At 43.7% G+C, this 26,131-nt stretch overlaps 1 protein-coding gene across 1 annotated transcript in view; it reads left to right on the top strand.

Annotated features, from left to right (window-relative positions):
* Window positions 1–2,868: 2,868 nt before the first annotated feature.
* The window catches only part of npas3 (neuronal PAS domain protein 3), a 383,046-nt gene continuing 359,783 nt past the window's right edge, over window positions 2,869–26,131 (top strand). Inside the window, exons 1-2 of the mRNA XM_085768276.1 lie at window positions 2,869–2,956; window positions 2,996–3,116. Of these exons, the coding sequence (XP_085624402.1) occupies window positions 2,872–2,956; window positions 2,996–3,116 (206 nt within the window). The 5' untranslated portion in view covers window positions 2,869–2,871. The remainder of the gene's footprint in view (window positions 2,957–2,995; window positions 3,117–26,131) is intronic.

Genomic DNA, 26,131 nt, shown 5'->3' with positions numbered 1-26,131 from the left:
CTGCTAACTCCATCGGCTGACAGGAAGTTAGCCAAAACCACCGAAACGCTTACTTCTGCTTTAACTTCAGTACCGCGAACCGCCACACACTGTCACTTCTCCTTACTGGTACCTCGTGACTGTGACTATACCACGGACCTCTGTTACATCTATATCTATATATATCTCTCTCTATCTATATATATAATGTTCTGTTCCTTGTGTAGTTTGTTCTCTCGTATTCAGGGCCGTTGCTAGGAATTCTGGGCCCCCTTAAAGAATACTAAAGTGGGCCCCTCCCCCTAACTTGTTTCTTAGACTACGTATGTATTATCGTTTTTTATTTAACCTTCTTTGTTTTGATGCTAATGCAGCATTACACTGCAAAAACTCAAGAATCTTAGCAAGAATATTTGTCTTATTTCTAGTCAAAATGTAATTTCTAGTCAAAACATTCATTTTTACTTAAAATAAGACACATCATATTAAAAGCAGCTTGTTTTTAGACACTTTTTTTTTTTTTTTTTACTTCTTTCAAGCAGATTTTCACTTGGAATAAGTAGAAAAAATCTGATAGTGGAGCAAGTTTTTCTTCCTTATTACAAGCAAAAAAAACTTACTTTCACTGGCAGGTTTTTCTATTTATTGTGAATTTAAGTGAAAATGATCTAAAAACAAGTTAATTTTCAGGTAATGAGTCTTATTTTAAGTGAAAAGAGATTAGTTTTGACTAGAAATGAGACATTTGGACAAGAAATAAGACAAATATTCTTGGAAAGATGTTGAGTTTTTACAGTGTACTATGAGTATTAGTCAGGGTCTTACGCAGAATAAATCACTCATACAAAGATTAGACTACTGGGGTTTTTTATGGGCCCCACTGGGCGCTGGGCCCCTAGAATTATCATCACCTTTCTCCCCTATACAACGGCCCTGCTCTATTTACGTAATGACTTCCTGTGTGTCACTGCAACTATAAGTGATCATTTACCAGTTTGGGATCAATATGTTTATTGGAACAGGAACAGGAAGTAATGGAGGGACTGTCAGTGTTAAAGAAGACCATGAGATGTGGTTAAAAGCTCACTAACAGTGGGGAAGTGAATCAAAACGACTTCTTATAATAAACTGTTAATTTATTAATGTGTAATTATAATAATAATTGGACTGTAATAAAATCTCTGGATGGACAAGTTAGAGAGATAAGAGACAGAGAGAGAGAGAGAGGGAGAGGAAGGGGAGGGTGGAGAGAGGGAGGAGGGTGAGAGAAAGGGGAGGAGACACAGAGAGAGAGAGAGAGAGAGAGAGAGAGAGAGTTAATGTGACTTTATTCTGGAGTCTGATCACACACGGAGCTGCAGCGCGCGAGGAGCGGAGCTGCTCTCCGATCTCACACACACACACACGGTGATGAAAACACACTTCTCTTTCTTTCTTTCTTTCTTTCTTTCTTAATATGTTTTGGCTCATCCCTCCATTCCTGAGCGAAATAAATCAGACACTTCCTCCTTCTTCTTCCTCTTCTTAATCGCCATAAAACTGACACTTAAGGTGGATTTGTTGAGTCTGTGACGGAAGTTTCTGACTTTATAGACAGAGACAGACTTCTTCTTTATCTTCTTCTTACCACCGCGTCACGTCGTTTCATGGTTTAGTTCCGTGTCCATCTTCCTCCTCTCCAAGTTTTTGGATTCTTTTTTTTAATATAAATTCACCATATGAGGGGTTTTAATGATGTAAAGCACAGATAATGTCATAATAATAATAATAGTAGTAGTAGTAAAAGGAGTAACCTATGTTTTTTTTACTCTTTATTATTATTATTATGATGATCTGAGCTGTCTGTTAGAATAAAAGTCCCGTCTCCAGCCGCTGCGTTATTCTGCACAATCTGAACAAACAGCGCTATCAGTCAAGCTCTCTCTCTCTCCCTCTCCCTCTCTCTCTCTCTCTCTCTCTCTGTGTGTGTGTGTGGGGCACAGAGGACAGCACACACACACACACACACACACGCAGGCGCTCGCCGACATACCGACACACACTTTGGCGCTGCCGCCGCCGCCGCCGCCGCTGCTGCTGCTGTATCACTGTATCACACCAATGTCATTGCTGCTGCCGAGCTCGTGCTGCTGCTGATGAGAGCCGCGCGCTCCCCGACTGGATGACCGACTGACTGACTGACTGACTGACTGACTCTCCTCCACACACACACATAGAGAAACACACACACATCGGGAGAGAGTAGACAGTCATCCAGCAGCCAGAGGGAGAGAGCGGCACACAGCGCGGAGGACAGCCGGGGACGGGATGCCTTTCTCGGGAGGAGAGCCGGCGGCGCACCGGGGAGACAGAGACAGCTGCAGCAGCCGGATGATTTCAACTGCTGAAGAAATAATACTAATAATAATCACCTCTTAGATCCATTGATCCATCGATCCCATTGATTGATCCCATTCACTGATCGCTGAGTGGGACGGAGCAGAGAGAGAGAGAAACCGGGACCGGGACCATGAGCCGGAGCTGCTGCTGCTGCTTCACAACGGGTTTTATTATCATCATCACTGAGGGATAGAGACCAGAAGGAGACACAGAACCAAGGTTTCTCATCTGTTCCTGCTCGTGTGTGTATCGATCTATCCATTGATTGAGTGATTGATTGATTGGTTGGTTGGTTTGGTTGGTGACTGTTTGTTTTGCGCACCATGATCCGGATTTCCCTGAGAGTTACATCCGAAGGTTAAAGAAGAAAAAGAAGAAGGAAAGAAGGAAAAGAAGAGTAAAAACAACAACAGAGAGCTGAACCAGAGCGCTACAAGTCTCCGTTGGGAAGGAGGAGAAGGAGGAGAAGGAGGAGAAGCAGGAGGAGGAGCAGCAGGAGCAGCAGCGGAGATCATGATCAGGATCTTCCCGGATTTCAGCGTCCAAGTGACGGCTTCGGCGGCCGGAGGAGCCGGGGCTGGAGGAGGAGGAGGAGGCGGTGGAGGAGGAATAGGAGGAGGAATAGGAGGAATAGGAGGAGGTGGAGGAGGTGGTGGGATGGTGACCGGACCTCCGGTGGGTCGCGTGCCGGTCCCGGTCCCCGGAGCCACCAACGGGACCGGACAGAGCGTGCAGGGACTCGGCGCCTACCAGCAAAGGTACGTGATGAGCAGCGAAACCAAACCAAACGACCTGTAGCTGCATGTATGTGTGTGTGTGTGTTGGGAAGTGTTGGAGGAAAAAACACACAAAAAAACTAAAACTAAAGAAAAAAAAAGGAGATTAATGTGAAATATTGTTCTAAAAGCTGTCAGAGGAAGAACCACATTCCTTCACACTAACACTTTCCTGCTGGGACATTTCTCCTGTTCCCGCTGCAGTTGGGCATCTTTACCTCAGTGGACTCTTTGATTTATATTTTATATTATCTTTTTATTTATTATTATTATTATATTATTAATATTATTTGAGATGAGCTTCAGATTTTTTCCTCATCAGAGCTGTAAAAGTCCTCCATCGCCCCTGAACGCAGCATCGTCCTGCAGCTGCTCTAGGATGGAGCTGCTTTTATCATAAATGTCACAAAAATGTGGCATTTCTTCCACAGTAATTTGCTCTTTTTTATCCTTTTGACGAATTTTATTTGTCCGTCCAAATCTGGAGATGTTGAGAATTAAATCTTACACCTACGGTTTCTTTTTATTAAAAAAAAAAATCCACATACAAGTGTTTGAAAGTGAGTTTTACACATAGCCTATAGAGTGTATATATAGCAGCTGAGTGTTTTGAGGGGGGAAAAAGGTGCATGAGAAGCAAAGACGGGGAAAAATAGGATGAAGTGAGGCGGCGGAGGATGAGTGTGGTGGTGTTTTAGTGGAAAAAGAGAAGAAGTGAGGTTCAGCTATTAAACAGCAGAGTCCAGGTGAATTCAGTGGAAAAGAAAAAAGAAATAAAAACCTAGAGAAGTTTTTTTTTCCTTCTTTTTTCTCTCTTTTGGTTAATTGACAGGAAACAAAACGGAGGAGGGTTGGATTATTTGGAGCAGAGGAATGTGTTGAGTGTTTTCCAGCTGAACGTGAAGTGAAGCCGGCGCTCCTTCACTCCTCCAACCTGTTTCCATCCATCCATCCATCCCTCCTTATTAGTACTTCTCTTTTCACTCTGAATCTAAATGATCTCCTCTCTGGTTTTTCTAATCATCTGCAGCCGTCTTGGTCACTATCACACACTCTTCTTTCTTTTTTTTTTTTACTTATTAGTCCCCTAAAAAACTAAACTCTGTGTAAAAGCGATGGGGAGCAAAAAACAGGACGTAAATCACAGCCGGGGCCTCACAGAGCGACTCAGCCCTCTGAAGCAACAAATACCAGCAGAAGAAGGGCCGCATTGTTATTTAAAACAGGGCTTCTGGGCACACACACACACACACACACCCGTCATCAGGGAGGATTGTGGGTAGTGGACTGTATGTTTGTGTCCATATGTGGGAGCTGAGGATTAAACTGCTATGTGTCGTCGCCCCAAAACAACTTTTAGGAATCTCTCTGCTCTCCCATTTGTTCAACGTCTAGATTTATATTAACAGACTTGTGTCAGAATAAAATAGAAACGGGCCGCTGCATCTTCGTCGTCCACACACACACACACCTCTGTTTCTCCTCCTCCTCCTCCTCCTCCTCCTCCTCCTCTCTGTCTATACGTGATGTTTCCCCCAGCAAACAGCTGGGAGCTAATATGTTTATACATTACGCTCCATTATCCACGTCGCCTCCGTTTGGCTGCTGTCGGTAAGCAGAGCAGAGCAGAGCCGAGCCGAGCCGAGCCGGAGCAGCAGCAGCTCAGCCCGGACCTGCATCAGCACCGCTGCAGACGTCTGCAATGAACTTTATTTGGTTTTATCCCAAAACACAAAAACACAAAGACCTCCAGGAGTGCAACAGTCCCGGGTGGCGTGGTGCAGCACACAATCTTTCCAAGGAATATTTGTCTCATTTCTTGTCAAAATGTCTCATTTCTAGTCCAAACTAATCCCTTTCCACTTAAAATAAGACTCATCACCTAAAAATTTACTTGTTTTTAGATCATTTTCACTTGTTTCAAACAAATTTTCACTTGAAATAAGTAGAAAAATCCATTTTTGTGTGTGTGTGCTTGTAATAAGGAAGTACAACTTGCTCCACTATCAGATTTTTCTACTTATTTCAAGTGAAAATCTGCTTGAAAGAAGGAAAATGTGTCTAAAAACAAGCTGCTTTTTAATGTGATGAGTCTTATTTGAAGTATGAGAGATTTTGACTAGAAATAAGACAAATATTCTTGGTAAGATATTAGATTTGGGGTCAAACCTGTGACCTTTCAGCTGCTGCTGTTATTCCAGGATGAAGAAGACGAGGCGTCGGTACAAACGGGAACAAACCTCACTTCACTCACACTTTGGGAATGTCATATTTTCTCCGGCTGCACCTGAAGCATCCGCCGCCTCCTCAGCACGTGTGTGTATCGGTGTGTGTGTGTGTGGACCGGCGGGCGCTCGGCTCGGCTCGGCTCACAACGACGGCGATCATCGGCTGTATATGAGGAGGCGTAGAGGGAGGGAGGGGGGTCAAGGTTTTCCCTCCCCGCTCTTTATTTTCCGCCTGTAACCCCGTGTTTGTGTGGAGAATACCCAGCATGCCTTTGACCTTGACAGGTCATTGGTGTAGAGAGGGAGAGAGACAGAGCTTCTAGCAGCAGCAGCAGCAGCAGCAGCAGCCGGGGGGTTAATCACACAGCAGCAGCCATTAGGTTACAATGAATTATACATTTAAGAGAAAAAAGGAAGGAATTTAAATGGAAAAATAAAGAATAGACAGAAAGAAAGAGGTTTGTGTTGGAGGATAATGAGCCGTCACTGACATGAAGCCCTGAGGAGATTCCACTGCTCTGATATCTGGGAGGAAAAACATATAGAGTGGAGACAGACGACACTATAGGACCAGTTTGTGTTCATTCACACTGTATTTTCTAAAAAAGCTGGAGCTCATACAGATGCAAACAAACACAGGAAGTAACAGCAACAACAACAACAACAGCAGCAACAACATGAGCAGCAGCTGAGAAAAGTTGTGTGAATGTGAAGTGAGACATTTGCTGTGATGTGTTTATTATGACACTGAAGGAGGAAAGGAGAGGGGGGGGGGGGGGGGGGGGGGGGTGGGGGGGGGGGGGAGGTAGATCTGATTTACAGGGCAACCATCCAAATAAATCACCCAGCAGCACCCCCTGCACGGTACACTGGGGAGGAAGAGGAGGAGGAGGAGGAGGAGGAGGAAGAAGGTGTTTGTGTTGTGTTTTTTTATATATATATTTTTGTTATTTTTTTTTGCATTGATGGTTAAAAAGGAGGAGGAGAAGGAGAATTAAATAAAGAATAAAAACACACATAGACACACATACACACATTTACACAAACTGACTCCAACTGCAACTGAGTGGCGTTGTTGCGCCGGGGCTGCTGGAGCAAACAGCGGAGGTGTGTGTGTTTGTGTGTCTGTATGTGTGTGTGTGTGTGTGTGTCTGTGTGTGTGTGTGTGTCTCCCTGCAGCCGGGAAGCCTCCGTGTCTCTGCCCGCTGAGCGACGCTCCGTCGCGGGGATCGAACCGCGGATCGAGACGCTGCTGCTGCTGCAGCGGCGGAGGAGGGAATGTAACGATCTGACGCCTTTTTTCTCTTCCTCCTCTTCCACCTCTTCTCCTTCTTCCTCTTCCTCCTCTTCCTCCTCTTCGGAGCGCGTGCATGCAGGAAATTCCTCTGTAGTGGCCAAAAAAAAAGGAGCTGGTTGTTGTTGCATGTGGAGCAGCGGAGAGGCAGCGGGACCTGACAGCAGGTCTACCCGGGTTTCCCCTCACTCCGCTCGGCATGCCTGAGCAGCTGCTGCCGCTGCTGCAGCTCCTTCACCGCCCGTCGTCTCCTCTCCGCTGAGCGGCGGCAGCAGCGGCGGCGGCGGAGGAAGAGAAGAGAAGAGAAGAGAAGAGAAGAGAGACACAACGCACGCACGGCACGCACGCAACGCACGCTGAAAACACATACACACACACATATATACACACACACACGGACATGGCTTTGTCTTAACACACCGACCATGACGCATTGCTGTCAGGGCGCAGCGCACCGCCACCGCCGCTCCGCCGCCGCCGCCGCCGCCGCGTGCACGTAAAGCCGAGCGAAGCGACGCGACGCGACGCGACGCGGAAGAGGAGGAGAAGGAGAAGAAGAGAAAGTCAGAAATCCCATAATAATTGTTGCAGGAAGATGAAGATGGCGCCCACCAAGCCGAGCATCCAGGACCCGACACGGAGAGAACGGTAACGGGGCTGGGATCGCTGCTCCCGCACACACACACACACACACACACACACACACACACACACACACACACACACACACACACACACACACACACACACACACACACACACACACACACTCCTCCTCCTCTGTGTGTTTACAGCTGCAGCTTTGGAGCGAACCGGCGGCTGCACCGGTTTCGCGCTGCTTCGCGTTTTTTTTATTTATTTTTTTATTTTTTATTTTGTTGAAGTGTCGAGGCGTGCGTGGCGTGCCCGCGTGGGTGCGTGCACGCCTGTGTGTGTGTGTGTGTGTGTGTGTGTGCAGGCTGCAGGGTAACAGGTCGCTCGGCTCCAACTGTTCAGTCTGTTCACAGAGAACCGGAGCGGCGGCGGCGGCGGCTTGGATTTACATGTTTGTTTGTTTGTGCAACACGCGTGTGTGTATGTGTGTTTGCACCTTGCACGTGCACGGGGGCGCGCGTGCAGGTTTTTGGAAAGCCCATATGCAGTGTGTGGCTCCATAGCAGCGAGCAAAAGGTGTGTGTGTGTGTGTGTGTGTCTCGAGGAAAACATGTGCATCCATCGATGGCAAACTACTGCTGTACTACTGTGTGTGTGTGTGTGTGTGTGTGTCTGTGTGTGTGTGTGTGTGTGTGTGTGTGTGTGTGTGTGTGTGTGTGTGTGTGTGGTTTACCTGAGCAGGTCACAGGGAGCCGACCCAGACTGACCTCAGAGCTGCTTCACTGGCTCTCATTGTTAAGGTGGAATTAAGGTGGAAATATGAACAACTGTGTGTGTGCGTGTGTTGTGTGTGTGTGTGTGTGTGTGTGTGTGTGTGTGTGTGTGTGTGTGTGTGTGTGTGTGTGTGTGTGTCAACCTGCAGCTTTATAACCATGATGTTTTATCTCCTTCTCTTCTATTGGACGTGTGGAGGAATGATGCTCTGAGGCAGCTGCTTCCTCTACACTTGTTGATTTAAGGACGACAAGCAGCGGTTCTTTTCTTTTCTATTCTATTCTATTCTATTCTATTCTATTCTATTCTATTCTATTCTATTTTATTCTGTTGTATATGAGCTGGTGGAATGATGTTGAGGCATCTGCTTCCTTTACACTTGTTGATTTAGGGTTGACAAGCGAACACATGCAACAGTGTTTCTATTCTATTCCATTCTATTCTGTTTAAATTGATTCTATTCTATTCTATTCTATTCTATTCTATTCTATTCCATTATATTCTATTCTATTTTATTCTATTGTATATGACCTGGTGGAATGATGTTGTGGCATCTGCTTCCTTTACACTTGTTGATTTAGGGTTGACAAGCAAACACATGCAACAGTGTTTCTATTCTATTCCATTCTATTCTGTTTAAATTGATTCTATTCTATTCTATTCTATTCTATTCTATTCTATTCTATTCTATTCTGTTCCATCCTGTCAGGTGTCATCAGGTTTGTCAGACAAAAACCTGATCCTCTCTCTGTGTGTGTGTTTTTACATTTCCAGCTGCTGTATTTCTACTGTGTTACTGCACCTGTACACATCCTGTCATACCGATACAGCCTGCACCTGTTGAGTCAGCTATTGATTAGTTGATCTGTTGGTTGATTGACTAGTTGATTGATTGATAAATTGATAAATTGATAAATTGATTGGTTGGTTCTGTTCTACCTTTAAGTGTTTTGGCTTCAACCATTCATCTTAACCAGTGTGGTGGAAACACTGGAAACCACGAACTGTCATGACTTTATATCATCAGACTTTGGTTTAAGTCAGTTACCTGCTTTCTATTCTATTCTATTCTATTCTATTCTATTCTATTCTATTATATTCTATTCTATTCTATTTTATTCTATTTAAATCCATTATTTTCTATTTTATTCTGTTGTATTGTATATGACCTGGTGGAATGATGTTGAGGCATCTGCTTCCTTTACACTTGTTGATTTAGGGTTGACAAGCGAACACATGCAACAGTGTTTCTATTCTATTTAAATCTATTCTATTCTATATGACCTGGTGGGATGGTGTTATCATCTGCTTCCTTTACACTTGTTGAGTTAAGGATGACAAACAGTGTTTCTATTCTATTCTATTCTATTCTATTCTATTCTATTATTCTCTATTATATTTAAATCCATTCTTTTCTTTTCTATTCTGTTGTATTGTATATGACCTGGTGGAATGATGTTGAGGCGTCTGCTTCCTTTACACTTTTACACTACAATTGATTTAGAGTTGACAAGCAAACACATGCAACAGTGTTTCTATTCTATTCTATACCTGTTTAAATCTATTCTATATGAGCTGGTGGGATGGTGTTATCATCTGCTTCCTTTACACTTGGATGACAAGCACTGATTCTATTCTATTCTGTCCTATTCTATTCTGTGGATGACGCTGACCGTTTCTCCTGTTGATGGAGATGATGAGGTCAGTGTTTAGTTTCAGCTCCTCTGTGTTTTTAATTTGGCTGATTCCTTTTTACAATTAACTTTGTTTTCTTTTAGTTTCTGTCTTTATTTGTTGCTATAAGTCGTTGGTCGACTCCACTTCTCTTCTACTACAGCACCTGTCCTCTCCTGTATATATCATTATTATTATTATATTATTATTATTATAGTGGTGTATTAACATGGTTGTAGTTTAGAGACGACACAGTCACATTACAACGAAGCTAACGCTCTCCTCTCTCTTCTCCTCTCCTCCTGCTCCTCCTGTTGTGATGCTGTAACCGTGGCGATGTGGTGTTTCTCTGTGGTGCAGTGATGAAAAAGCGACTTCACTGTGTTTTATTTCTTCTTCTTCCTCTTCTTCTCTGGGTGCGCCGACGTGTTTCCACTTGTTTCTGTCTCCAGACGTGACCAGATTGAATTTTAAACCCGTCATCAGTCTGTGAATCCAGTCGCTGCTACGCTGTTGTTGCCCGAGCCGAGCATGATGGGATGGCAGTCGACTCCTCTGCTCCTTTCTTTTTATATTTTTAAGCCACAAAAACAGTGAAAACGTCTGTTCCAACGTGTCTGTAGGTTTTTAACGCTGTTGATTCACGGTGTAGTGAGTCTGCAGGGTTATGTTATTGATAACTGTCGACCAATCAGCTGCGTCTGTAGAAGATGGTCTGTGTGTCTCCAGCAGGGTCAGAGGTCATCCTCCATGCTACACAGACTCTGACTGAAGCTGCGTTAGTTTTCATGTCGTTTCTGCAGCTCAAAGAAAAAGTTCCACCAGTCAAACATGTAGCTCAGACCAGAGGTGGATCGATCCAGTATCGATCCGTATCATTGGCTGTTTTTTATTACTTCACTTCATTTGTTTATTTGGGTGCAGGGTTCTTACGGATCCTTAAAAAGTCTTAAAAGGCATTGAATTCATTCATCTAAAAACAAGGCCTTAATTGGCATTAAAATGTCTTAAATCAATTTTTCAAAGGTCTTAAAAATGTTAACACATGATAAGTGGTATTTTATGGTTATAATTAGTCTCAAATCTCAAAATAATTGGTAGCATTCCGACATAGAGAAGTTAGTGGCGGCCGTCAACGCTAAATTTCTCACCGTTTTTTTTTTTTCTGGACTTTTTATGCATTTATTTTGAAAGGACAGCTGGAAAGAGACACAATCCAATGTTCATGTAGCAGTCACTTTACCTTGGATCACATAGGAAAGTGGGTAAAATTGTCCCTATAACCCTATGTAATTGATGTGGTGTTTTTTTTTCTTTTTTCTGCATTTGTGTTTATCATGAAGTCGGCCTTAATTTTCATTTCCAGTGGCTTTAAAAAAGTCTTAAAAAGTCTTAAATTTAACTTGGCTTAAGCTGTAGGAACCCTGTGGGTGGGACAGTGCACATTAATGAACATATAAAAACATGTAAATGTGCCGGATTATAGCAGCAATGCTAATTTCCATCTGGAGTCCCAAAACATAAAAACAGTACAGTGACAGAAAAACATAGTATTATAAACGACATAACAATGCAGACAACCAGGACATAACAAAACGACTAGAACGAAATAAAACATTGACATTTTTACAACACCAAAAGAGTTTCTGAGAGATAAAGTGCAAAAGTGCAAAAGTGCTGGGCCAAAGTGACAAGTGCTAGAGTGCAGGAGTGCATGGGTACCAAGTTGTATTGCATGGTGCACATCAGATTAAATTGCCAGATTGTATCGCACTATGCCCGTATTTATGGACAACCGACCTGCTGTTGGAGTTTGTGTTACTGTGTTACTCTGCAAAAATGTATAAAGATTTAATTTTATCACAGATTTTCCACCGTGTTCAGAAAACGAACACTCACTGAACTGTATTCAGTCTGATCCCAGGTCTGTTGTTCTCAAGTCTGACACCAAAACGTTCATTTTTTAATAACAATAACATTCATTTATATACTGTAAGTCCCTTTACAGTGAAGAAAATAAATGAATAAATAACTAATAAGGAAAGGTCATGGAGAAAAGGTGTTGGTGGTTAGGAGTCTGAGAGTTTTTACTGCAAATGAACATCAGTCATCAGTTTCCTTTGATAACTAATAATCGATGTCGAGTCGACCGTATTGATCGATCGATCCCCGACTGAGACATTAATGAAACTGAAAACACAAACAGTCACAGTCAGATTTACTATTAACTCACATTCACTCACACAGGAGCTGATGTGACAGTTTGTTGCTGCTTCTTAATACATTTTTAGTTCAGTTTTTTGCTGAAATAAAATAAAATAATAGTTTGATAGGTTTTATTTTATTTTATTTGTTGCATCTTGTACCAGACAAAACATGTGGAGAATCAGACGTCTCTTCTCTTCTCTTCTCTTCTCTTCTCTTCTCTTCTCTTCTCTTCTCTTCTCTTCTCTCCTCTCCTCTCTGGATGTTTTTCTTTCTGCTGTTGATGAGGAATCAAAGACGTTATTGATTCTGTTTTTATTCAAACTGTGTTTTCTTTTCACCTAACCAGGCTTCTATTGTTGCTCTAATGTGTTGTTGTTGTTGTGTGTCTGCTGCCTGCATGAGACTTGTGCTTCTACTTTTAATATGAATGTTGTGTTTGTGTTCACCCGATCATTTAGAAGAGATGAGTCACAGAAACAGAACGTAGCAGCTGCAGCGTTTTGATCTCGGATTTATCTGCAGCTCTGAAACAAACTGTGACGTTGTCGAGGTTGTATCAGTGTCTGGTGTTGAACTGGTGCTGTTTCCAGTTGTGTGTTATATACAATATCTATATATTTGGATCATTGAGCTGAAGTGAATTGAGCGACGTGTGTGTGTGTGTGTGTGTGTGTGATGATGAGCGGGTCGGTGTGTCGGTCAGAGCCGAGCAGCAGATTAACAGACGGCTATTTGCATACGTGTGCTGTTACAGAGCGAGGTGGAGGTGGAGGTCAGAGGTCAAATGTATGGAGCTGAAATTACACTTCACTGTCTGACGTCCAGCTTTTCACTTTTCACTTCTCACCCGTTTAAAAAAAAAAAAAATCCTTTTCAATTTGTGGCGAGCGGCCGAGGCAGGAAGCTCTGAGCCACCTCGGCCTGGCTGAACGGCCCTCAGAGGAAGTTCATTCAGATTTTATTATTGTATTTTATTTTATTCTAACAGATGCTACAGATGATAAAAGCCGGCACAACAGCTGAGATCTTTTTTCTAGTTTGACAACCTGAGAGAAACATGTACACTACAAAACTCAAACTCTTACCAAGAATATTTGTCTTATTTCTAGTCAAAACAATCTCATTCTACTTAAAATAAGACTCATCACATAAAAAGCAGCTTGTTTTTAGACACTTTTTCCTTCTTTCAAGCAGATTTTCACTTAAAATAATCTGATAGTGGAGCAAGTTTTTCTTTCTTATTACAAGCACACAAAAACTTGCTTTCACTGGCAGATTTTTCTACTTATTTCAAGTGAAAATGTGTTTGAAACAAGTGAAAATGATCTAAAAACAAGTTATTTTTTAGGTGATGAGTCTAATTTTAAGTGGAAAGAGATTAGTTTTGACTAGAAATGAGACATTTTGACAAGAAAGAAGACAAATATTCTTGGAAAGATTTTGAGTTTTTGCAGTGTAACAATAAACCAGCGATATAAGATACAAGTGTGTGTGTAGTATAGTGTGTGTGTGTGTGTGTGTGTGTAGTGTGTGAGTCAGTGCACGTTGTCTACATCCTGTTAATTCAGAGGTGAAGCAGTTTTTAGTCGAGTGAAAAAAGTTTGGATGTTTTAATTTGAAATCTTCCCTGAGGTGTCAGGGATGGACACACACATACACACACACAGACGTCACCGTTGTGTGTGTGTATGTGTGTGTGTGTGTGTGTGTGTGTGTGTGTGACAGGAATAAACCGGATCGTCCCGACAGGTTCCTGGGTTCAGATCTGGGTTCAGGCCCCCGACCGGTGGATTTTATTTTATCAGCTTATCATCAAACTACCTGCTTGTGTCTGTTTGTGTGGCTGGAGAGCTGCTGCACAACACACACACTGAACAGAGAGAGAGAGAGTGTGTATGTGTGTGTGTGTGTGTGTGTGTCTGTGTGTGTGTTTTAAACTGTCTGTGCATCACAATTATAAAAAAAAACAAACAAAAAAAAAGAAAATGGGGCAGCTTTCCAGAGACGAGGCCGTCGGCTGTCGACACGTGTCCTTGAACCACAGACTGTCTCTCTCTCTCTCTACTGACTCAACAAGGACGATCAATAATCATTAAGATATGAGTCATGACAATAATAGTAATAGTACTAATATTAAAAATGAAATCACCAGTTTCTTGTTTTGTTCTGCAGTGTCATCATCCTCATGACCAGCTGCACCGTGGCCACATCGCACCTCCCTTCAGTCCCTGTCTGCACTGTTTGCATTATTATATTCAGTGAAAGCCCCAGTATGTAACTTATTTGGCTTTTTATTAGCAAAAATCAAACATTGTTTTCATAAATACGTATTTCACTGAAGTGGAATCACAGAGGTGGACAGAGTACTCGACCCCAGTACTTGAGTAAGAGTAGAAATACTGTTTTTAGGGTGACTTTTTAACATCTGTCTAGGGGACTACAGATGAAAAATAGCCTCGTGGCTAATTCTGGCGCATTTACAGTAATGTTATTAATGTGCACTGTCCCTGTTTTCAAATAAACTTATTAATACTACTGGTCAAAATTAAAGTAAAAGTAGCTCAGCCGACATGTTACTCGAGTAAGGGTAAAAAAGTACTTGTTTTTAAAGGTACTTAAGTATCCAAAAGTACATGCTTTTAAATTTACTTTAAGTAAGAGTAAGAGTAAATTTCTTATTTTTCACATCAACAGCATGAATTTAAGGACCTTTTAACTCTTTGAAAGCAGCTGCACTGATGTGCTGCTTTTAGGGGTTAGGGTTTCCTTCTTTGACAAACACAGCTTGTGTCCAATAGGATTTTAGAAAAAGACCTGAAAGTAACGAGTACTTTTCAGCCTTCCTAGAAATTAAAGCAGAAGTAAGCGATCCGGTCGTTTTCGCTAATGCTGCGTTCCAGGCAGGCTTTTGAAATCGTAAATTACAGCTTCAAGTCACAACTTATGATTTTGTAGCGTTCCAGGCAACCCACTTGTGTTTTTCCGACCTGTTTTACCTGTGAAAGTCACTATAACGGCCACTCGTAACTTCCGACCCGTGAACTCGTACCAGATCCAACTGGTACGACTTCACAGGTCGGAAAAACAGGAGTTACGAGTTGCCTTGAACGCACCATAACAGTCCTCGTCGCTACGTCACCACATTCACGGCGTCCCTTGGCTGCACACACAGCCCTGCATGCCGTTCTCTCTCCTCATTGGATAGAAACTGTAGGATACGATAAATGTTTTCTCCTCGGCTCAGAGCAGAGCAGAGTGACTGACAGACCCGTGTTTCAGACCAAACACTCTATGTAAGTGATTGCTGTCGGAAGATATAACTATTTAAGACTTATATTAACACAAATATATCACTTACTTCTGCTTTAACTTGAGTAAAAGTAAAAATATTTGTCTTGGAAATGTATTCAAGTAAGAGTAATAAGTACCAAAGGAATCTAATACTCAAGTAAAGTACAAATCCTCTGGATATGTATAAGTACAGTACTCAAGTAAATTTACTCCGTTACTGTCCACCACAGCCGCATACAAATTAAAGCTTTCTGGTTCCTTAGAATGAGTTGTTACAAGTCGTTACAAATACATAAGTGGGCGACGCACCGAACCGAGGCGGCCATGTTGCATCGCCATTTTTTTTTTTTACGTTGAGTGGCGGCGTGACCGTGGGTAACCACGGAAACTGAGCGGAGCTGTGGGCTCGGCCTGTTAAAACTGTCACCACTGTGTAGTGTGAGGAAGGACGGAGGCACTGGTGTTGCATTCAGGTGCAGTCAGGCAGACGGCCGTCGACTTGGCAAACCAACCGGATGTCATTTTACTCCACCAGAGAAAGACGGTAAAACAATACCACATCACCATGACAACATGTTGTCAGGCCTGTATTGTTTTACATAGACGCTTGTTTATCCTGTTACATGCAGCGTCTGTTGTCTGTCTGACGTCTGCCCCGTTTCACCTGAATGCAACATCAAGAATACGTTCAGATATGCAACCGCACAGCTGGATGGGGGGAATTCCTACATACTATACCTTTAAACATTATATTACATTTAAATAACTAAATATGCAAAGATCCTATAATCCAGAGATGTGGTTGCTGAGACGTTCCAAGCTATCCAACTTTTTTCCGAACCTCATAATCGTGAGCCGGTTTTTGCTCTTCCGGTGGATATGTTTGTTTACGCCTGGATCTATTTTGTTTTTTTCATTGAAAATCTGTAAAACGCATGGATCATCACGCCAGCTTTTAACAATGGACATTATCATACAAATGGACATCCATTGTTAAAAGCCAGTGTTAAAGGGACATTGTGTAGGAATTCCTCCCATCTAGCGTTGCGGTTGTATATCACAAGCAACTCGTAGTGGTATTTTTCATGCTGCATTCACGTGAAATTGGGCAGACGGCAGACGGACGACAGCCGCTGCAGGTAACGGCATAAACAAGCCGTCTATGTAAACAAGTGGTCCGTCAGCACGAGGCAAAACAATACACGTGACAATATGTTGTCATGGCGATGTGGTATTGTTTTACCGTCTTTCTCTGGACTTCTGTGACTAAAATGACATCTGGTTTGTTAGCGACGGCCGTCTGCCCGACTGCAGGTGAATGCAGCATCAGTGTAACGCTCCATTCCTCCTCACTGCGTTACCACGGTGACTTTTCACAGACGCCACCTCCACCTGAGCCGACAGCTCCGGTGTCTCCGCTGAGTTTCCGTGGTTACCTACCGTCACGCTGCCACTGAACGTAAAAACATGGAGACACCACATGGCAGCAGCACCGAGCTTACCCGCTCCATGGAGATATGAATGATATGAACGGCTCATTCAGAGCTGGAAGGAACACTTCACTTTGTTGATGGGGGGGATTACTGGTTAATGAAAAACAGACTGAAGAACCAAATAATCGATTTTCCTGAATAGAGAACAGGAGAAGTTACACAATGTCCCTTTAATAGATCCATGCGTTCACCACAACTATGACGTAAACATACGATTCCACTAGAAGAGCAAAACCGGCTTCTGTTTTCTGTTTTTGACGTTCGGAAACTGTTCAGATCGTTTCCACATTCTGGTGTTTTAGCGGCGTTGAAGAGAAAACAGAAACAAACAAAACACTGAGTCAGCTGCGTTAATAACATCCAGACGACGACAACAACAACAACAACAACAACAAACCCTGCTGGGCGTCTTCACAGGATCATTTCATCAAACCACTTATCAAAATCCCAGATGTGTCCTTGAACGCACCACAAAGTATAGAGAGGAGTCTTCACAGAGCAGCAGCAGCTCCTGCACTGCAAAAACTCCAAATCTTTCCAAGAATATTTGTCTTATTTTTAGTCAAAATGTCATTTATAGTCAAAACTAATCTCATTCTACTTAAAATAAGACCCATCACGTAAAAAGTAGCTTGTTTTTACTTCTTTAAAACAGATTTTCACTTGAAATAAGTAGAAAAATCTGATAGTGGAGCAAGTTTTTCTTTCTTATTGCAAAAAACTTGCTTTCACTGGCTGATTTTTCTACTTATTTCAAGTGAAAATGTGTTTGAAACAAGTGAAAATGATCTAAAAACAAGTTATTTTTATGTGATGAGCCTTATTTAAAGTGGAAATAGTTTAGTTTTGACTAGAAATGAGACATTTTGACAAGAAATAAGACAAATATTCTTGGAAAGATTTTGAGTTTTTGCAGTGCGGATCATCTGTTGATGCTCGGAGAAGAAGAGGAGGATGAAGAGGAGGAGGAAGAGGAGGAAGATGAAGATGGTCACACACAGTTTGACCACTGACACCCAGAACAAACTCTCCCGTCACCATGACGACCCAGTGGGGCTCATGATGATGTCACATGATCCCAGAAAGAGAGAAAATTCCTTGTTGTCGTCCTCCAGGAAAATCTTCATCTTCTCCTCCTCCTCCTCCTCTTTCGCCCATTTACTCTCTGCCTCCATCCATCCATCTGCTTCCCCTCCTCCCTCTCTCTCTGTGTGTGTGTGTGTGTGCGACAGAGAGAGTGTGTATTCCTGCTAAAAGCTGTCAGGCAGCAGCGACGGCGTTTTGGCTGAGCTGCTGTTTGTGGATCTATTTCTGGGGGCATTTCAGCACCGATAGGCATCTGGAGGAGAGCAAATTAATTTCCAGGTAGAGGGGGAGAGAAAGAGGGGGAGGGAGAGAGAGATGGAGAGAGAGAGAGAGAGGAAGGGGGGGAGGAGGACAGACTTCATAGCCGACTGCACAAGTGCTTCCACTATCAGTACACTACACCGGCGCTGGAGAGGGAGATGATGGAGAGATGATGGAGAGGACGACTGGACAAGAGAGAGAGAGAGGGAGAGGGAGAGGGGGATTAAAACAGAGAGGAAGTAGAGGAATGATATGACAGAGGAGGAGGAGGAGGGGGAGACGGATACATGACGTAAAATACATAAATAAAGTAAAATGAACATAAACATCTCCAGCAACATCAGAAAATCCAAGTTAATAAGAATTAATTCATGAAAAATTAAAATATTTTCATCATTTTTATCTTTTAATTTCATATTTGTACCAAACTAATCTACATATTAATGATTATTAAAGAGAAATAACTCAGTTTGAAGTGAAGTGGAGGAAACAAAGGATTAAGGAGCAAAGAAAGAAAGAAAGACAGAAGAAAAAGAGGAGGAGGAAATAAAGTGTTATAGTTTAAAAGCAGGGAGGAGGCCGTCAGAACCAATACATCCAATACGCTGCCAATACGTATCAATAACTGTTGGCATGTCTCCATGTTGTGGTGCATTCAGGTGCATTTATACAGTCGTAGTTCTCATTGTTGTGGCAGGTGGCAATAGAAAAACAGAAAAATCCTGAGAAACTTTATTATATAAAATATAACTTTTATTCTGTCAATTTAAAGTAGGTTACATTTAGTATCTGGTTTTAATGTGACGCATAAAAATAACAAATCGAAACTAATCTACAGGGAAAAATTGGTAAATTCATTGTGAAAAACTGTAAAAATAAAAAAATAAAAAAATAAAAAGTTCCCTAAATTGTAAATTTTTAATTTTTAATATGAGAATTGATCCTGAAACAGAGACGTTTGATATCAGAAATATCAATAGCCTACTTAAGTCAGCTTTAATAATATCCACAAGTTTCCGAACGTCATCTATGGTCAAAACCGGCTTCCGGTTTTGCCGGTTTGGTGGAATTGTACGTTTACGTTTCCATGGTTTTCAGTCGTTGTCATAGTTGCGGTAAACGCATGGATCTATTAACGCTGGCTTTTAACACGGATGTCGATCCGATATCCACTGTTAAAAGCTGCTGTGATGATCCATGCGTTTTAAACATAGACTGTAAAAAGAATGGACGTAGCGTCCGTGACGTCACCCATTGGTTTGGGGGAGTCTGTTTTGTGCCGCTACGGGGGTTTGAACCGCGCCATGTTGGATTCTACTTGCCATATTTGGAGAGTTGCGGCCGTTGGCCGGCCGAGAGCCCGCCCACTGGCCTCGAAGCAGCGGTCTCCGGACCTGTCACTCAACGGTTCTGCGCCCTAATTGGCCAGAACTTTAAACCTAATAATAGTAAAACGGTAGAGTTTAAAAAAAATTCACCCCCCTCAGAGTGTGTGCGGGGGTTGAGACCAAAAAAATAAGATGTACCAGGCTGTAAATATGTTTTTTTAAGCTGTAAAATCGGCTATTTTAACATGGGGCTCAATTGGAGTTGCTCCCTTCTGGAGCCAGCCCCCAGAGGAAGCAGAGGGGATTGCAGTTTTTTGAACGCGGAAGTGAGCTTCACTTCTCAGACTGACAACTGCCCCCTTGGTTTTAAAGATTTTCATTGGAAAAAAAAAAAAAAAGAGAATTCCATGCATTTACCGCGACTACCGAAACCATGGAAACGTAAACATAAAATTCCACCGGAAGAGCAAAACCGGCAAAACAGGCTACGTTTTCCACATTCGGAAAAAGGTGGATAGTGTGAGAAGTAGCCTACGTATTGGTCAGAAACTTTAAAATTTTCACAGAAAAAAATCACACAGCAACAGTTTTAAAAAAAAATTTTGTACAGTTTTACATTAATAGACCGAATCTCCTTGTTGTTTACATTCTACTTCCGGGTAGAAAACCAGCACGTAATTTGAATGAGATCAATAGTAACGAACGAGAGTTTAGCTATATATATCATATTTTTCACACCCTATCACCGTTTAGACAAATCAGAAATTATTGAAGAAACATTACTATTTCTGTGTGTGTGTGTTTTGTGTTGCTATGTGTTGGATTTATTCAGTTTGGGGGAATCACGGTGTCTAGAAAGCATCAGTGGCTCAGCTGACAGGGACAGCTAACGGTAGCTAAGCTAACGGCGGTAGCTAAGCTAACACCAGGACGTCAGCTGTTAAAACCCTCCCCTTTGTGGGACACGACATGAAACTACTCCAGTTAGCTCAGTCATGTTGTAACTCAGATATCCGCTGGAGAAAATATTTTTTCATGGAGCGTTTATTGAGTCACTGAGTTATTAAAGTTAAACAGGTAGCTAACCGTTAGTCCGGCTAATCTATGATAACCATGACTAATTACAAAAATGTGCACACGTAAATAGTAATGTTTGTCCAATCATTGGTTTTATAAACTTTACAAACATCAGATTAGTCTAAACGGCGATATAGTGACATGAAAAAGTAGATATATATGAGTCATTCTATAATTAGGGGTACATGTCATGTCCTTAGGCTTTGGTCATCAACTATAAATTCTTTGCTAAAAGTTTATTTAATGTAATTACTAATTTTATGTCAGGGCACATTTCCCTTTCATTTGATATGAAAATCCAACAGATCCCATCATTTATTTTTTGTTAAAAATGCATATTCTGTGCTGAAATAGCTGTTTTTGGGATGTCCAATTTGCTAAGTACAAAGTTTTGCTCTTCAGGAGAACACAAAAAAAAAAAAAATTTGTGTACAATTTTTACAAATAGTTATTCTAAAACAGTGAAAAAACACGAGAAATGTGTTTTTAAAAGTATTTTTTGCTTTAATGTACACTAAATAATTCATTTTGAGAGTGTCCGAGAACTCATGTCAACCGTGTTACCAATTGACCCCTTCCCCAATAACCAAGCAATGGTTCACTCCAAAGTCCAAAGTTCAACATCATGTGATGCCACTTTTCTTTTTGGAGGGAAACTTGAAGATACTATGGTAAATTTCTACTCCTCCTCTTCAATATTTTCTCAATATTAGGGTGTGCGCATAGAGCGGGTTAATTGACCGTCAACTGTGTTACCAACATATTCTTTTGAACTTTCTTTAGTTGCTATATTGACAAATATGTAGGGAAAGTGTATAAAAACATGAGTTAATTAAGGTCATGTGGTGATGGATCAGAAGTCTGCAGTTAGCACAAGGCCCCAAAAATGGCTGAAATGTCAACCTGTGTTACCTGTCAACCGTGTTACCCACAGTTGAAAGGGAGTAACACAGTTGACATTGTTGGGTGTTTCAACTGTACACTGCTGTCAACCGTGTTACTTTGTCAACTGTGTTACGTGTGGTTTTTTTGTCATAAATGTTTTAAATACTCTGATAAACTGTAACAAAGACGATTGGGGCTCTCTCTGGATAAGGGGATATTACATAAATATGGTGAATATTTCTGAATTCAGTGTTTTCAGTGGATTCAGTGGATTTATGTGGAAAAAAGATCCATCCTTCATGGTAATATCTCACAGAATTGACATGATAACGCTCAAAATTCATAAAATCCAATTAGTTAAACAAACAACCTCAAAACCCTTGGTGAGTGGACCTGAAAGCTTTCAAGAAAATGTGTTATCAAATCTGTAGCACTTCACACATGCTTTCTATGACCAAACATTTGTCCGTAACACGGTTGACAAAATAATGTATCCAATAATTATTTTCACAAATATATTTAAATAGACATTAAAGATTAAGCTTGGCAAATTATGAATTAACACATTAAGGGGAGACATCAAGTTTTTTTTCAAAAAAGAATACAGATTTTTTCTGGTTTTGGATATGCTGAAATGTACCCCTAATTATGGAATGACTCATATAGTGAAACTCTCGTCCGTCACTATTGTTCGAATGCTGGTTTTCTACCCGGAAGTAGTTGTAAACAACAAGGAGATTCGTCCTATACACAGTTTTTTAAATGTTAGTTTTCAGTTTGGGTGATGATGTGTTTACTGGGCTGAACGCAGCCACCTGACTTCATCTCTGCTGCTGAGAGAGAGAGAGTTGGCCAACGTTCAGAAACAACAGCAAAACCACAAAGCACAAAGTGTTGGCTTTGTCTCCAAACTCCTCCTCCTCCTCCTCCTCCTCCTCCTCCTCCCCAGGGGCAAAATAACACAATAAAATGCCCCATTGCCCCGTTCTGTTCTGATGAGGCTGCTGTGAGGTTTTGGCAGCGTCCTGGTGGCTCAGTGGTTCTGGTGGTGGCGGTGCCGCGTTCGATCCCCGAGCCAGATCCTGACGTGTTGTTAGGAAACGGGTCGAGAGGCTGAAACAGCCGGAGGAGGAGGAGGAGAGGAGGAGGAGGAGGAGGAGAAGAGGGGGAGGAGGAGGAGGAGAGAGGAGGAGGAGGAGGAGGAGAAGAGGGGGAGGAGGAGGAGGAGAGAGGAGGAGGAGGAGGAAGAGGAGGAGAGGGGGAGGAGGAGAGGGAGAGGAGGAGAGGGGGAGGAGAAGAGAGGAGGAGGAGGAGGAGGAGGAGGAGGAGGAGGAGGAGAGGAGAGGAGGAGAAGAGAGGAGGAGGAGGAGGAGGAGAAGAGGGAGAGGAGGAGGAAGAGGAGGAGAAGAGGGAGAGGAGGAGGAAGAGGAGGAGAAGAGGGGAGAGGAGGAAGAGGAGGAGAAGAGGGAGAGGAGGAGAGGGAGAGGAGGAGGAGGAGGAGAAGAGAGGAAGAGGAGGAGGGAGAGGAGAGGAGGAGAAGAGAGGAGGAGGAAGAGGAGGAGGAGGAGAGAGGGAGAGGAGAGGAGGAGAAGGAGGAGGAGAAGAGAGGAGAGGAGGTAGAGGAGAGGAGGAGGAGAAGGAGGAGGAGGAGAAGAGAGGAGGAGGAGAGGAGAAGAGAGGAGGAGGAGAGGAGGGAGGAGAGGAGGGGAGAGGAGAGGGAAGGAGGAACGGAGGAGGAGGTGGAGGAGGAGGAAGGAGCGAGAAAGGAGGAGGAGAGAGGAGAAGGCAGGAGGAGGGAGAAAGAGAGGGAGAGGGAGAGGAGAGGAGAGGGAGAGGCGAGGAGGGAGAGAGGAGGAGGAGAAGAGACGGAGGAGGAGGAAAGCGTCTTCGCGGCGCGGCAGCGGCGCGGCGGCAGGGTGCGGCGCACGCAGCGGATTCGGCTGCCGTCGGCGGCCGTCGACGGGCGCCCGGCGCTGTCTCGGCGCGGCTGGATTCGGGGCTCTGCGGCGTCTACGAGCCGGAGAAAACCGGCTTCTGCCGAGCGGGTCTTCTTCCGTCTCGGTGCGTGCTTCGGCTCTCTTCCTTCTCTTTTCTCATTCTCCCCGATGCTGCTTCTGCTCCTCACATTGCCGCCTCGCCCCCGCCCCCTCCGGCTCCGCCCCCCCCGCCCCCTGCCCCCTCAGCTAGTAACGATTTGACGCAAAGCGCATTGGTTTTGTCTATGTGTAGTGGGCAACGTCGGATGGGGGGGGTTGGGTCGCGTCGGTAACCACGGTGATCAGATGTAGGTAACCACGGTGATCAGAGGGAGGAAATTGCTTTTTCATTTCAAACTGAATTTACATGTTTGTCCGTTTGTTTGTTTTATTCTTTTTTGGTGGAAAAAGTAAATAGATAACAACCTGTGTGTGTGTGTGTGTGTGTGTGTGTCAGAGGGAGGGATGAATGAAATGTAAAAGATGGAGGGTGGAGGGGGAGGAGAGAAGGAGGAGAAGAGTTTTCTCTCTTTCCTCAAGTCACTCGTTCTCTGGTCATGTGACTCTGAGCCTCACTGGGTCGGCATGGCGACGGGAGAGTTTGTTCTGGGGCAAACTGGACGACTCCTCCACCTCCTTTCTCTCTTCCTCCTTCCTCTTCTTCACTTTCCTCTAGCGTCATCCTTCATCTTCCTCCTCTCGCTTACGCTCCTCCTCCTCCTCTTCATCCAACTCTCCCTCTCTCTTCTCTCGACCCTCTCCTCCTCCTCCTCCTCCTCCTCTCTTCTTCTCTCCTCTTTTCCTCTCCTCCTCTCCTCCTCTCTCTCTCCTCCTCCTCCCCTCCTCTCCTCTCCTCTCCTCTCCTCTCCTCTCTCCTCCTCTTTCTCTCCTCCTCTCCCTTATCTCTTTCCCACCCTCCCCTCCTCTCCTCTCCCCCTCCTCTCCTCACCTCTCCTCCTTCCGCTCCACTCCTCTCCTCACTTCCTCTCCTTCCAGCTCCTCGCACTCTCTCCGTCCCTCTCACTCCCTCCTTCCTCTCTCTCCTCCACCTCCTCGTCCACGTCTCCTCCCCTCCTCTCTCCTCCTCTCCCTCTCCTCCTCTCCTCCTCCTCCTCCTCCCCCTCCTCCTCTCCATCCTCACATCTCTCGTCCTCCTCTCTCTCCTCCTCTCTCTCTCTGCCCTCCTCCTTGTCCTCTCTCTCCCCTCTTCCTCTCCTCTCCTCTCCTCCTCCTCCTCTCCTCCCTCTCCCTCTCCTCCTCCTCCTCTCCCACCTCCTCCTCCTCCTCCCTCCTTCTCCTCCTCCCTCACACCCCCTCTCCTCCTCCTCTCTCTCTCCTCCCCCTCCTCTCCTCTCCTCTCCTCTCCTCTCCTCCTACTTCCTCCTCTCCTCTCCTACTTCTTTCCCCTCCTCCTCTCCTTCCCCTCTCCCTCCTCCTCCTCCTCTCCTCCTTCTCTCTTCTTCCTCCTCTCCACTCAACTCCTCTCCTCTCCTCTCCTCTCCTCTCCCCTCCTCTCCTCCTTTCCTCTCCTCTTTCTTCCTCCTCTCCTCAACTCCTCCTCCTCCTCCTCTCCTCTTTCCCCTTACCTCATCTTCCTCTCCTCTCCTCTCCTCCTCTCCTCTCCTCCCCCCTCCTCTCCTCTCCTCTCCTCTCCTCCTCTCTCCTCTCCTCTTCCTTCTCCTCTTCCTCCTCCTCCTCTCCTTTCCTCCTCTCCTATCCTCTCCTTTCCTCTCCTCCTCCTTTCCTCTCCTCTCTCCTCTCCTCCTCTCTCCTCTCCTCTCCTCTCCTCTCCTCTCCTCTACTCTCCTCTCCTCTCCTCTCCTCTCCTCTCCTCTCCTCTCCCCTCTCCTCCTCTCCCCTCCTCTCCTCTCCTCTCCTCCTCCTCCTCTCTCAGACAGAGGATGTAATCAGCTCAGTCTTGCTGACTCGACAACTTCCCACCTCAGGACCAATATCTACCTGTCCTTGAAAACACACACTTCAATTATACTACACCTTAAATTGGTAAAACACACACACACACACACACACACACACACACACACACACACACACACACACACACACACACACACACACACGTTATCCTCTGCTTTATTACTTCTTTCCCACTTTTGTATTATTCTCTTTTCTCTTTCTTCATCTTCTCTCTTTGTGTCGTGTCTCATTCTTTTGTTACAGTCTCTTCTCTTCTTTCTCTCCTCTCTTTTTCTCTCTGTCATTAAATTCACTCTTTTCTTCCTGACTCATTCTCTCTCTCTCTCTCTCTCTCTCTCTCTAGTATGAATAGTGATGGATGGATGGAGGGATGGATGGAGGGATGAAGAGGACGAGTGCAGGTCACAGTTGATGTTTGTTGAACTTCCTGATTTAAAACCTCAGATTTCATTTTTTTACTTCCTGGCTTTTACTTACTGGTTTTGAAAAAGTTTTATTTTTTAATTTTCCCTCAGTTTGTACTAGAAGAATGAGTAGTTCAGGTGCTGTCGGTGTTCCTACTTCCTGTTTGTCATCTCCTCCGTATCCGCAACAACCAATCGTAAAAGTTTAAAGATTTACATTAACAATCTATGTAATTTTACAGAACAAGTCTTTAAAGGCCGTTTTCTCAAAATGAGTTTTTCAGACTCAGACTCTGAGCTAGAAATCTCCACTTCAGCAGCACTTACAGACACCAAACCTTCCACTTTGATCCCTTTCTATATTCTGAAGGTTTTTACAGAGGGGATTGTTGATACATCATTCACAGCCTGATTTATACAATGTTTTATTCCTAAAAACATGGCAAAATTTGATTTTTTTTTAGGGCTGGTGACAGTGTTTTCTCA

Source organism: Trachurus japonicus, chromosome 22, assembly GCF_045865225.1.
Source record: "Trachurus japonicus isolate A0001 chromosome 22, Traja_1.0".
Lineage (NCBI taxonomy): Eukaryota > Metazoa > Chordata > Actinopteri > Carangiformes > Carangidae > Trachurus > Trachurus japonicus.
Note: the sequence above shows the minus strand (reverse complement) of the source record. Positions and strands in the feature narration are given on the sequence as shown.